The sequence below is a fragment of the Merops nubicus genome, unplaced genomic scaffold, assembly GCF_000691845.1.
Source record: "Merops nubicus isolate BGI_N331 unplaced genomic scaffold, ASM69184v1 scaffold45546, whole genome shotgun sequence".
Lineage (NCBI taxonomy): Eukaryota > Metazoa > Chordata > Aves > Coraciiformes > Meropidae > Merops > Merops nubicus.
This window is the reverse complement of record NW_008617833.1, coordinates 1-13,472: the sequence shown is the minus strand read 5'-3', so window position 1 is coordinate 13,472 and position 13,472 is coordinate 1. Positions and strand designations below refer to the sequence as shown.

Genomic DNA, 13,472 nt, shown 5'->3' with positions numbered 1-13,472 from the left:
TTCTTCGGCTGGGTCAGCAGGTTGATCAGGGAGCACTGTTCTGAGAAATCCTCCTGAAAACTGACTTCAAGCAACTAGACCAAAAAGGGTTTTCTTGTCAGGAGGACTAGAAGCTGAAGTGTTCCTTTGTAACTGGAGCCTTCTCAGTCAGTGCTCTATCTAGTGAAAAACAGATCTCACTCAAAACCCACTGACCAGTTCACTGCTTTTTGTGGCAAGCAGCAGCTTTGGATGACTTCCGTGATAACTAGCAGCACTTTCACATTTACATAGGGCCACATTATAGCCAAGTAATGCGAATTTGCTTACTCAGCGTTCTGATCTTTATCTAGTCAGCTTTCAAAGATTTAGTGCCCTAGAGTTATGGCACCAAGTAATCTGTAAATGGCAGCAAGTAACAAGCTTGAAACATATTCAACACTGATATTAATTATACAGCTCCTTGGCTGTATAAAATATCCACTGTTTGTCTTGTTTAGTCTTTTTCTGTTGTTTGATACCCACAGGGCTGAGCTTTTTTAGTCTGCAGAATTTATACCTCTGCAGATACTGCCCTTAATTACTGAAGTGTGTGTGTGTATTGGGATTTCTGGATTCACGAACATGAGCATTTCATCACACAGACTTGATTCTCCCTGTGCTCACAGGTCCAGAATTTGGAGGGCAGAAGAACTGCATTTATATCAGTATGGTAACTGAGGATCTGGATGTGTCCGAGTTAGTAGAAACTATTGCAGCAACAGGCAGAGAAATTGAAGAAAATTCAAGAGTATGTATTAATTCATCACAGAGCATTTCAGTACCTTTTTTTCTTCCCCTACATATTGGCTTCAGGACATGGTTTTGTTCTTTGTGAAAGTAAAAATTGTACTTGTCTGCAACCGTGTTAGTTACTGTGGAAGTAATAATCTGTGTCCACATAAGGAGAACTCCTGTTACAGGTCTGTGATATTCTCAGGATGTCCTGATTTATGTTCATTGTCCTGTGTTCAGCAGTGCTAATGAAAAACTTTACTAGTACCAAAATAGGTTCATTTTATCACTAAAATTTCAACTCTCAAAAAACCCAACCCAAAACTACCAAAGGGTGGGGGCTGAACATGAGCTGGTGGTTCAAATCACTGCTAGATGTAGTGGAACTGAGATAGTTTATATACCAGCTTTAAGATAAGACTGACCTAAAACGTATTTAAATTGGTTGCTTAAAACCAGAAATGATAAATTACCAGTTGAGGTAATAGAGCTGATAATGCAATTCTTTTTTTTAAAAGCCTTTACTTGATTAGAGTTCTACAAATGTTCTCTCAAGTAGAATTCCTAAATGACCTGCATCAGAAATGAGTGTCTGTCCTTTCATTCCTCTCGTGTTGGGTGTTTTAATTTCCTCACCTGAAAAATAAATGGAACTTTAGAAATCCTGTGTCTGTTTTTGCCCATGGGAATATGTTTGGTTTTGGCAATTAAATTTTTTCTAGCATTGTTTTGTGGAGACTTTCTGCCCACTCTTGACTCCCTCCCCTCCATTGAGGGTGAGATGAAAGATGGTTGGTTGGATTTGATGATCTTAGAGTTATTTTCCAACCATTATCATTCTATGATTCTGTGATTCTATGGTCTGTTTTTTAACTGTTGTGGTTGAGACTTCAGGAACCACATGTTGGAATATGGGCCACAATGATTGTGATGCTTCTAGGGAGGAGTAGAGAGTAGTGGAGGACTCAGAAAGGTGCGTTCTTTGGGACCAGTCACAGTAAGTCTGTGATACTGAAAGGATCTTATACTGATTGATCCAAAACTGAGAAGTGGAACCAATCTGTGAAAATAACACTTGCATCATTTAGATGAGTGATGCTTGATACAGGAGGGAAGCTTTTAGAAAAAAAACTATTCCAGTATCAGCAAGCCTTAGGACATACAGATAAGGATGCTAAAAGGCAGAACCAAAATTTAAGACAAACATCTTGATTGGGCCAGAAAACACAGTTTGTTTTGTTTTTTCTTTTCCCCTGTGCTCTAAATGCAGTCCTGTTGCACTCCCTTCTGGACTCAGTACCCTGGGGTGCGTAGCTTGCTGTGCTGGTCAGTCCCTGGCCTGCCTCACCCCCAGGGAAAACGAGCAGCTCCATCTTTTGCCTTTATTAACTGACAGTAACTAAAATTTTTTACATTTTTGAGGAAGCGCCTGTCACCTAGACCTTGTAGAATATCAAACCCCATATTAAGTTATGGAAATTGGCCTTCGTCTTGCACAAGACACAACTGTGGCTTTGTTTGTGGGTCTCCTGGGTTTGTTCATTTATTGCCCCTACAGCTCTCCGAGGAAGCTGCTTGTCTCTTGCAGTCTCAGACATCACTGATGTTGATGTAGGATGCCACAGGGATCAGATTGGCAGTGTTGTACCTGACATGTTCCTGGTTAGGCTTACTGTAAGGCTGGTTCAAGTCCTGGGTACTTCCAGAAACCAAAATGTGCTCTCTAAACCTAAAAATTCTGCCCAGTGTGATTCAGCTGACTGAAGAGTCATAATTCATCAATACCGCTAAGCAGACCTTTGAAAAATTTGGGTCACAAAGTGATTTCTAAGTAAAAGAAAAGTATGTACCATTCCTGTTCAAAGTGACGTTCTGTCCTCTGGGTGTATCTTTTAAAAATCTTGAGGTCAGCTGGTGCATTTTCTAATGATATAGTGATTGTCAGATCAAATACTGTTTTAAATTAGAAAAACACCTGACTACCGTGTTTACATCCTCAAAACCTGAACTAAAAAGGCAATTCCAAGTCCAAATAATATATATAACAATGTAATTTTTGGGTTTTATTAGCTGCTGGAAAACATGACTGAGGTTGTTAGAAAAGGGATACAGGAAGCACAGCTGCAGCTTCAGAAGGCCAATGAGGAACGGCTCCTGGAAGAGGTGAGGTGCCGTAACGGTCGCTGCTCTCCGTGCCTGCAGTGGCCTTCCCCGCGCCAGTGCTGTGCTCACCCGCGGCCTTCGTGCTCTTTGCAGGGACTGCTGCGGCAAATACCCGTAGTAGGCTCGGTGCTGAACTGGTTCTCTCCGTTCCAAGCCTCGCCAAAGGGAAGAACATTCAATTTAACAGCAGGTAGGACTCCCTGCATCTGCAACTGTGGTATGCTGCTCTTAGAACTGTTTCAAAGTTTATACTGAAATTGCAACACACTTTCTTGTAGCTGATTTGATCGTGAGTGACATAAATCCACCCTCAGGATGTAAAAGAACGTGCTCTTCACTACTTCTGTAACACCCAGTAAGACAATCTTCTAACCTCACTAGTACAGCTTACGTTTTGTTCTTGTGCAGTGAGTCACATTAAAAAAGCTGCATTAGACATTGGCACGTATTAGTGGAGGAATCAGTTCTGTGGCTTTTTGCTGCACATGCTGCAGAAGTTTGGCCTTTCTGCTGCACTTATCAATACATAAGCTAGCAGGGTAGCTCAGGTCTTGGAACCTTGCTTCCCCATGTCCGTGCACATGTATCCCCTAGACAGTGCTTGCAAAGGGCACTAACTTTGTGCTATATGCAACTTGGTGCTTTTTTCCTTATAACCTGCAGGCTCTCTAGAATCCACAGAATCTACGTATGTATCAAAAGCCCAAGGAACAGGCACTACTCCACCACCAACTCCTACTTCCAGCCTTGCAAAGCAAAGACTTCCTGGTAAGTTTCTATGTCTTATTTCTTAAACTTGCTAAAACATCCTGCCATCTGTCACAGGATGACCCACATGGTTGTCCACTTTTCATAATACAAGCAACTAGTGCCTTAAGTCCTCCTCAAAAATCTTAAATTACATGGCACAGAACACCACTGAAATTGTTTTCTCCCCAAGAATTCTTCTTAGCACTACAGGGAGTTGTTATCCCATTAACTGACAAGCCATGAAGTTGGGAATTTTCCTCTGGAATATTATGAGACTATTGAGATTTTTAAAATTATCAGGTAAACAAATCAAAATCTTTACTTGAAATAAAAGCATAAAAAATTTAAAGTCATGTATTTGAAGAACTGCATTTCTATTGCTACCTAATTTTTTGTGGACAAAGTTAGTCTAAAGTGAAGATCTGTTCAATTTGTGGCACTTCCTATGTAGTTGTGTTTGTAATTAATGTGGATTTGACTGGCAGGAAAACCATAGTTTTAACTCACCTTTTGAGTTGGTTGGCTTCCAGCCTGTGACTTTCAAGGCAAGTTTTTACCCTAGAATACTTCAGTGTATGGAGGCAGCTTGGGTTTCAGGTGAATTTTAACAGTCTCTGTGTACACAGGATAAAATAATGGGTGCTGTTGCCCTGCATGCTTGTTGGTAACTGCAAGAACACAGGCCTACATTTAGGGTACAAGTAAATAAAATCTTATTTCTTTGCAGTTGTAAAATCAGATACTGTCTTTGAAACTTAACTTGTGCATACCACATTTTGTATTTGCTGTGTTGACTGATTCTTCAACCACTTCACAGGTCAGAAAATTTTTAAAAGGTCTCTGAGAAGTTCTGATGCATTCAGTGAGACCAGTTCAGTCAGCCACTGTGATGACCTGGAGAGGACGGATCAGAGATCCCCAGCTCTGTCCCCTGGCCAAGAGCAAGGACCTCTAGGGACAGAAAAAACAGAGGAGCAGAAGGAGGTGGTACAGGCAGCAAAGACAGACACTGAGGACATTCAGAATGACAAGTCACCACATGACTGCACAAAGGTAGAGAAACAAGAAAGTCAAAGATAGAATCCAGACTGTGGATTTTAGACATGCCCTGGGAGGCAGGGTATTAATGATGCATTTAAAATGTGAACAGTGCCACACACTAGTACAGTAATAACTACTGTAACTTATTAACTGAGATTTTGCACAAATACAAATTCCCCCCGTGGGACAGAGATTTGTCTTATCGTACGCTTGTTACGGTTCTTCAGTCCTCTACATGTCAGTGTCACCAAAGTACTAGTGAAATTTATGAAGTGCTCATAAACATTTGTGAAAAGAATTGGCAGTTATCCTTCCTGTAGGAAAGTAAGCATGGTAATAGCTGCCTACTAACTGATCAACCAAACACAAGATTAACAATGCAGTTACACCCAATAATTGTAAAAGTATCTTTTATGTTAATACATGTCAAAAAAAAATAAACTGCCAATTGTTCACCTTTTTAATACTTAAAATTCCGTTGAGCCTCTCCTGCAAAACATCTACTGAAGCCACACTAGGTGTTTTGCTTTTTTTTACCTTACAAAGAACATTGCCAAACAGTTGTGGTGCGGTGAGCGTTAGGGACGGATGCCTGTGTACATAGGAGTCACTGAATCGTACTTAGCCACCAGCCATGTTTCCCTGCTGCTGCTATGACCTGACCCATTCAGCTGAGGCTCTTGGCAGGGCGGGGACACAGGCCATGAGATTTTGGTGTTTTAGACAGGCATAGTGCCTCTGCATGCCCGAACGGCTTCTCGCCTCTGCCACGGGAGAGAATCACCAACGCACCCTTATCTTCCCTCGCACGGCATTTATAAACCAAATACTATTGAACACATTCATCTAGTGTAACTGGACTTACTTCTCTTGTGTATTTTTAAAGATAGTTATAGTAAAGCTTGAAAAACCAAGACATTTGTGATGGTTTCCACACTTATTTTTTGAATAACAGTAACTTACCTATGGCAGGAATTGTACAGGCGCAAAGAAATGCTATCAGTTATTCACACTACCGTGCAACTTCATAGTGTCTAGGACTACTTACTGCACAAGCAAAGCTCTGGATATATCAAAAGCTAAGGTGTAGGAGTCTTCCCCCCCTTGAATATTCTTAATCACTTTTCTACAAATTTTCCGAGCCTCTTGGCCACTGTTGGAAAAGCTGGTTCCCCAGGGTGTCGGACCGTGCGGGAAACCATCCCGTCCCTAGAAAACTGGATGCAAGCACTGTAGTTTGTTTCATCTCTTCTTTGTTTAGGTATGCCTTTTTTCCTCCCCCCTAAAAGATATAAATTAACACTATAATGTCTGTAGTGGTAGCAGGACTTACTTGATAATCAGGAAAAATTTATTTTTTTTTTTTTTTCGTAATTGTCACCTGATTTGACTTTCAGCTTGTAGAGCCTGTGGGGCTGGGACGCCATGGACAAGGTTAATTTTGCTGTTGGGGTAACTTATGTAATTCAGAGTGCAATTTTTTCTAAAGTGCAAAAAATTAAGTTGACTAGTCTTCCTTATTGGTTTCTTTGGTGCAATGAAGTATGTTAATAAGAGTAATTTGGTGGGGATAAAGTTATCACCACAAAGATTAATTTTTAATGTTTTTATATTTGGAAGTGTTAAACTAGGAGTTTTGTTGGAATGAGCTTCATTCTTTAGATACTCTCTGAATGTTTCAATAAAGATTCTTCAAATTCTCATGCTTAAGTTAACTTATTGTTGAAGGATACTTCCCTATGTTTCTGTGTGCAACTTTCTCGCACCGTGTGGAAAATCACTTCCTGAAGCACACACCAGTGTAATGACTTCCCTTTGGCACAGGTAGAGAGGGAGCAGTGCTGACAGACAATCAAATTGCTGCATCAGAACATAAACAGAGCCAGACTGTTCCTTCAAAGTAGCAGTCATTCCTACGTAAGTAATGCAGAAAAAGCAAGTTACTTCTGTCAAAATATTTTATTTTGAAAAGCACGGGAACAATGGCATTTGTCACCAGCAGTATGCTTTTTACAACCAATAAAAAAGTCCAGTTGTCTTGCAAGACTAGACTTCCCTAAAGCAGCCATGGTGTTTGGTTCCAGGTTAGATCTTGTTAGAACAAACCTGTTCCCACAGCCCTTCTTCATTTTTTTTGTAGATGCGAGGTTTCCTGTCAGGAAACAGGGAGCGAGACGGAAACGGATGCTCTTTTAAAAATGTTAATGTGGATCTAATGTGGGAAACAAAGTGGGGTGGTTCAGCCAGGGGCGATGTGGAAAGATTCTGAAAAACAAGATAGTAGCAAGAGCTGCTTGACATTCAGAATACAAAGTTCTAAATTATTCTGCCTGTTAATAAGATTATTTAACCACCCTCCCCAGCAGTGCTCCTATAAAAGCTTTGACAGACCATACCCCTCTCTACTCAGCTACAAGGGGGGGAGAAGGGGAGGGGGGGGAAGTTCCAGTACCTGTAAAATCTGTTGATCATCTTGTTCCAGCCAGAAGTCGACATGTGGGAAAGGCCTCCAGAAATAGGGCCCGATATGTAGCTGTTCCGTCTTAGCATCATAGATGTTAGTCAGCTGTAACAACATGGGAGCCTTAACAGTTAGCCGAGGTTCACAGATGAAAGAGATGGCAAATTCACAGAAGCCAGAAGGCCTTAACCTGCAGCTTTTGTCTTGGACAGAAGCTCAGGCCCACTCCGTTCCCACTGCATTAAGGTTAATGAATTATTCTGACAAACAAGACGTTAAATTGTAACAACAAACCCAGAACTGAAAGATACCGCTGGTAGTACACCCCTGAGCTGACTCTCTTCTCCTGAGTCATCCTGCTGAAAGCTGCAGGGCTAATCCTAGTGGCACCTGAAGAGAGCTGGACTTGTGACTGGGCAGGAAGTGGTTTCATCTCCACTATTACCCTTTGCCCTCAAAGTATTTTCTTCCTGAAACTTTTGACATTTCATTGCCTCTAACTGGTCTCCCTTTCTGGCAAAAATACTATTTATTTATTTCCCTGTTATTTTTACTCACTGTTGCTCCTGTTAAAACATGGGCTGAACGCAAATCCTCATCCGGCCCTTTTTCTGGGAAGGTTGCAGGGAAGATCTCTGCTGTTTTAACATTCACAGCTGCTAGGAAGTAGAGTTTAAATACAGAAATATTTAATTCTTACAGAACACTTGCTTAAAATGACCATGTCCCCAACACGACTACATGCAGAACTTCAGAGCCCATCATATACTCTTCTTCTATTTTTCAGCACCACAGAGTCCTGAGCCTGCAATAGCACATTTCTACTTATTTTGCTTTGGCAGCAGTTCTGTATTGCAGAAGAACAGTTTCAGAGATGCTTAAACTAATTAGAGAAAGCACAGAATGCATCGTGAAAAGAAGGTTGAGTTCTACCCCCAGAGGTTAGTACAGTAGCTCTGTACAATCATAAGTAGAGTTAAATGAAAAAGTCTGCTTGCATTTGTACACAGCCAGTGCCACATGTCCACCTACCCAAGAAAAATCATATTTCTACCTCTGCTTCCAACAGCAGCACATAACTTTTAGGACAGGCTTTACCAGTCATTAAAAGCAGCCCATTTACTACTGGAATCTGAAAAGCAATCCAGTTAGAAATCAATTGTAATTTAACTCACCTATTCCATAAATGATTGGGAAGTGAATATCCTTTTCTTCTCTGTCATTTAATTCTGTAAGAAAAAAGTCAAACTTGTAGGGCTTTGGATTTTTTTCTGAGCAGCATTCATTCAGTTGTATGTTATCAGAGAACAGATCTGGTATTGCATGAAGACAGAAGAGAACCAAGGAAGCCCAGGAGAAATATGGAACAGGCGGTACAGGGCAGTACCAACAACCTGCATGGGGCCTGGAGCAGAACTTTCCACCTCCCAGCAGTATGGCCAGCTCCAGACAGCAGTTGCTCCACTTGCCCTACAGGCAATATCCAGGAAAAAAGAAACACAACGGAAAACTACCATGATGCCAGGTTTCAAAGATTTAAGTCACCAACACAGCACTGAAAGGGAAAGATGATGGAAATAAGACCTGAGCGTGATACAAAGAAAAGGAAATTACTTCCTTTGTGTGACATCATAGCCTATGAACTAACCCAAATGAGTTCATGAATTCACTTGACCCTGCAGGGAGGCAGGTCCAAGAACCTGGCAGGTCTAAGGTGCATGCCTTTCTCAGCTGCCTCTTGAGATACCCACGGACATGGAGCCTCACCACCTAAGGTGACATAACCCAGTAATAATCACGGTGATTCTACTATCAGCTAGTACACATGCTGTACTCTCAGCCATATCAGATAGGTATCACAGACTGCATTCAGTACGTGGTAAGGAGACAATCCTTGCTGCATTGTCTGACCACCACACAAACTACCAGCAACAAAACTAAAAATGACAAATGATTATGAGGGACTCGTGCTCTTCTTGGAGGACAGATAAAAAAGCCACATACAAAAAGGCCCCTGCACTTTGACTTTAGAGGCTGAAGAGTCTTTGAAAACCAAGGAAACATTTTCTTACCTGTTACACAGAAGGTCACTAAATGGACATCGTCGGGCTGGAGATCGAATGCTCCTAGAGCAACAAGGAGAGAGCAAGGTGTGAGGGGGCGGGGGCACAGCAGGAGCCGTGTCTAGGCGAGGGGCAGGACCAGTGCTCGCGCAGCGGCAGGGCACGGACACCCAACGCACTGGTCCCAGGAGAGGCAACACAGCAAAAAGCGTTGTGCAGATTTGCTTCAAACTAACTTTTGTAAACTTAAAGCTGCAGCTACTAAACGTAACGGGAATTCACAGAGAGTAGCCAGCTCTAATAGCAAAAACATGCTAAAAAAGTGGTTTGCCACTTACTCCTTTTACTGACACTGGCTTAGCTCTGGCATCACAGCAGCTCTGCTGCAGTTCGCTACCCCTTTAACAACTTATATTTAAATGTATTTTCCTAAAATGTTACATATATAGTAAGGAAACCCAGTCTCTCATTAGCTCTAAATCAATTCTGTTTTTCACCATCCCACACGCTAGAAAAAAATCATTTTTAGAGCTGGAATAGCCATATAGTGTTACTGTTTCAAATTGGAACCTGATGCATCACGATGCATCAGAAGGTTGAAAAAAATAAACAGAATTCTTTATTCTGAACTCTAGTATGACATGTAACACAGATAACAGGAATCACTGTTATGTTATCAGTGGTGCCATGGCCCTGAGGGTGCTTCCCAGGAGCTTCACCCGTTCCATTTCAGTTTTTGTTTATCCCCTTGCCCAGCTCCCTCCAATCCTGAGGTCTGCCCCATCCCAGCCCCCTCCCGGTTCCGTGGGGCTGAGACCTCTCCACCCTCAGGAAGTGCTGAGCACGTGCAGGTGAGCAGGTACTTTACGGTTCCAATCTGTTCATAGAGCGCCGCAATCGCTTCTCTGGACTACAGACTTCATAAACAGACGTAACATCTTTCCTCAGGCAATGCCAAACAGTAGTTAAATTTTACCTCATCACATTAAGCTATGCAATGAATAATAGCTACTGAAGTCACCACACAGAGGTTTAGCCAGTGACAGCACTTGAGCGAGGTCACGCAGCGTATCGGCAGTGGAGCCAGGAATCAAGCCCAGCTGAACCACCCCAGTTCTACACACTAGAATATATGCTGGGAAGAAATGACAAGTGCAGACCCTCCACCCCACACGCTGGCCACACACGAGCCTCGGGAGTCCAACCCCCCTCTCCACAGCAAGTTCTCAGGTAGAGAAAACATGCTTCAGAACTTATCCAGGTTTCTGTCCGTTAAATGACAGGGGGCTCAGATTACAAACAAATTTTACCCAGATCCAGTCAGAACTATTTTTTTTTTTTTTTTTGGACATGAGAGTGGAAAAAACGTGAACTTACTAAGAAGCTGATTAGTAAGTTTTTGTGATAACTGCCTATCATCATTGAAACCTCCAACTAGGTGCACTTCCAGCCTAACAGAGATGGAATAACAGGAAACAGCAATTAAAAAGACATCCCAAAGTGAAGAGCTTTACAAAATAATCCCCAGCCCAAACTGCAAAGCAATCAGTAGAGGCGCCTCATTTGTTACAGTCACATGCACCAAGCTGGTTTGCATTACATAGCAAGTTATGATAATTCTAATCCAAACACTTCAGGGATCACCCAGGAAATAGCACAAACTAAAATCTTTCAGAGCTGTTACATGCATGCAATCCTGTCTCAGCCAGTGGTATCTCCAGTGGTCACCATCTTTGGTTTGGACTGAAATGAACCTTTCAGTTCCCAATAAAGGGTTAATTAGTCATGAACATTTTTGCTCCCATGACCTCCTTGTAACTATTCCGGAGCATAGAGCAGGGTTCTTCTCTGAGAAGTGTCTATGTAAAGACAAGTCTTTATGAATCATGAGATCTTAGAGACTATCTTCTAAGTCAAGTTTTTGTTCTTATTAAACTACAGATGCAAAAACCTATACACACAGGAAGAACCTTGCTGGCTGAATTGTGGTTCAGAGCTTTTTTTTTCCCCTGGTTTCCTGTCCCACTTCACTTTTTCTTTTCTTTTTTTTTTTTTTTTTAATTAAATGTGGGACTTGGGAAAATCCCAGATAGATTCTCCAATCCTAACAGTCTGGAAGGAAAAATGTAACATAAAACCAAAACCAGTTCTTTAGAAAATTTTACACATCTGAAAAAAAAGTTAACTGGGAAACGGTGAACACAGAACTTCACCATGGCATTTTACAGAGACACTACTCAGAACAGAACCAAGCTTTAAACCACTGCTAAAAATACCCTCAAAATTGTCAAGGAAATAATTTTCACTTTACATGTGGTTCCTGATCAAGAGATCTTTTCTGCACAATTACCTTGTTTGAACCCCACAAAATCATGTAAAAAATCCCAACCTTACAAACTGCAGCAACCTTTGCGAAGAGCAGTACACGAGAAATAAGAGCAGAGCTGACCTTCCATACCCCGTGGTGCTGGAGAATGATTTTACTGAGCTCATGATGAGCGAGACCTCAGCTTCTGTGTCCGATCCGTCACAGTGCGTCAGGCAGGTAGCGCCACTGCCTGAGGGGGACAGAATGACACTGCTGGAGGCTGCGACACCACCCGGCTGAAATGCACAACAGTTCATGCTACCTGAGCGGTGCAAGGGCCGCCTCTGCCACCACCTCACCTCCTCGCGGGACAGCGGCCTCCAGCAGATCTGGCCTGACTGAAGGAGGCAATAACCTCTGTGCACCCCATGGCAACATCACCAGAAACCATGTGAAAGGCACCAGTGACCTCCTAAGGAGGGCCAGGTAATGTCTTTAATGCCAGCAAGCCAGGCATGTAGCCAGGGCCTTGCCACAAATTCTAACTGTTATTACCAAACCCTGCAGGCCCAAACTGCTGAACACAGACCAGGTCTGCAAGGGCCACTGCCCACCTGTGACAGGAGCAGATCAAGGTCAGGATCTGCTCATGGAGCAACCAGAACATGGAACCTCTGATACTAAACACACCAACTCTTTGAACGAGTAATTTACTTAATACATAATGGGCCTTCTTGAGATTCAAGTTTATATAAACATAATTGCAGTTCATTTTATTAATGCAGTGTAAACCAACAGTAATTGCTTTGCGGTACAGGTTTTGTTCTGAACCTCCTTTAAAGATACCTGTGTGTCGGAGCACAACTATGTGACAGGTGGTTGCATCTTCCGATCCAAGAATGGAAACAGAGCCTATTTTAAAGGAGATAAACACTGTAAGAACTCCACTCACAATCGCTGCTTCAGTAGAAGAAAAAACATTTATCTATCTTCTTACCATCTTTAGGGGTAGTCACTGCAAACTCTCTCTGCTGGACATATAGAAGACCTTTGGGTTCCACAATTTGAGCAGGCTGACTTCTCAGAAGTTTTGCCTTCTCCTAAAGATAAATGATAACAGAGACTACAGTGTCTAAATTCTCAGGTGTATCCATTACTTGGTAGAAACATTGCCTCTGAAAAGCAAAAGGATCCAGGTCAGAGAGAAACATACACGGTTTTTATTATGGAGTATTTTGCATTTTGAGAAGTTTTCACGTTCCTGACACTGATCTAGTTAATTGTTAAATCCCATCATTCCATAGACACACAAATACCTTTTCCCTGCTTTATAGATGACAAAATGGAGGAACAAAAAAAGCCCAACTGGACTTGGCAAAGATTACATTACACAACACCAGAGCTGATCTTGGAAGCTAATCGGGACAGAAAACCTTTGAACCATAAAAGTTCCAGTCTTTTACCGACACAACTCAGCATGTTTATTTATATGTTTATAGTACTTATCAAAATATCACTACTTATTAGTTCGCTTAGCACATGGAAAGCCCAGATCCCTGCAGTGTAACTGCTGCAGTGCTCTGTTGCAGACCTGCTGGGCAGGTGGTGAATTCCCATCCTGGGGCTCAAAAACCGCTTCAGTTTTACCAGTTAGAGAAAGCAAAATTTCTCTAAGGAAGCATTTTCTGACGATGAAGATCTTCCCCAGGAGCTCCGTTCAGCACTCCCTGGCTCACAAGCCGCCGCTGGGATGACAGCAGGCGTACACGGAAAGCGAGGTCCATACCCGCCTAAAAGTTACTCTCCTGACTTTTACCACCAGTTCCCATTCTTTCTCATGAAAGGGCCTGCGGACGAACCCAGCGCCGGCCGGCAGCTCACGCACACCCGTCTCGGGGCATTTACCGCAGATGCCCGCGGGGCCGCCGGCGTT

General features: G+C 42.3%; 2 protein-coding genes across 2 annotated transcripts in view; one reads left to right on the top strand and one right to left on the bottom strand.

The window, feature by feature from the left end:
* The window catches only part of PDXDC1 (pyridoxal-dependent decarboxylase domain containing 1), a gene marked incomplete at its 5' end in the record, with an annotated part of 12,986 nt that extends 8,240 nt beyond the window's left edge, over positions 1-4,746 (top strand). The window contains 5 exons of the mRNA XM_008943258.1: positions 648-769; positions 2,824-2,916; positions 3,010-3,106; positions 3,580-3,684; positions 4,484-4,746. Of these exons, the coding sequence (XP_008941506.1) occupies positions 648-769; positions 2,824-2,916; positions 3,010-3,106; positions 3,580-3,684; positions 4,484-4,746 (680 nt within the window). The remainder of the gene's footprint in view (positions 1-647; positions 770-2,823; positions 2,917-3,009; positions 3,107-3,579; positions 3,685-4,483) is intronic.
* Positions 4,747-6,650: 1,904 nt separating this feature from the next.
* NTAN1 (N-terminal asparagine amidase) lies at positions 6,651-12,635 on the bottom strand. Its single transcript, XM_008943257.1, has 9 exons — positions 12,537-12,635; positions 12,386-12,451; positions 11,681-11,789; positions 10,609-10,682; positions 9,241-9,294; positions 8,344-8,397; positions 7,727-7,824; positions 7,160-7,273; positions 6,651-6,972 (listed from the first exon to the last, which is right to left on the bottom strand). Exons 3-9 carry the CDS (start codon positions 11,722-11,724, stop codon positions 6,793-6,795), a joined length of 618 nt encoding a protein of 205 aa, XP_008941505.1. The 5' UTR covers positions 11,725-11,789; positions 12,386-12,451; positions 12,537-12,635; the 3' UTR covers positions 6,651-6,792.
* Positions 12,636-13,472: the final 837 nt, after the last annotated feature.

Excerpts from the sequence above, each read along its gene's own strand:
- NTAN1 (XM_008943257.1), bottom strand. The coding sequence starts at position 11,724 with ATGAGCTCAGTAAAATCATTCTCCAGCACCACGGGGTATGGAAG. Across the intron at positions 10,683-11,680 it reads AGCACCACGGGGTATGGAAG|GCTGGAAGTGCACCTAGTTG; the intron begins GTCAGCTCTGCT and ends CATCTCTGTTAG. Across the intron at positions 7,274-7,726 it reads ATGTTTTAACAGGAGCAACA|CTGACTAACATCTATGATGC; the intron begins GTGAGTAAAAAT and ends ATGTTGTTACAG.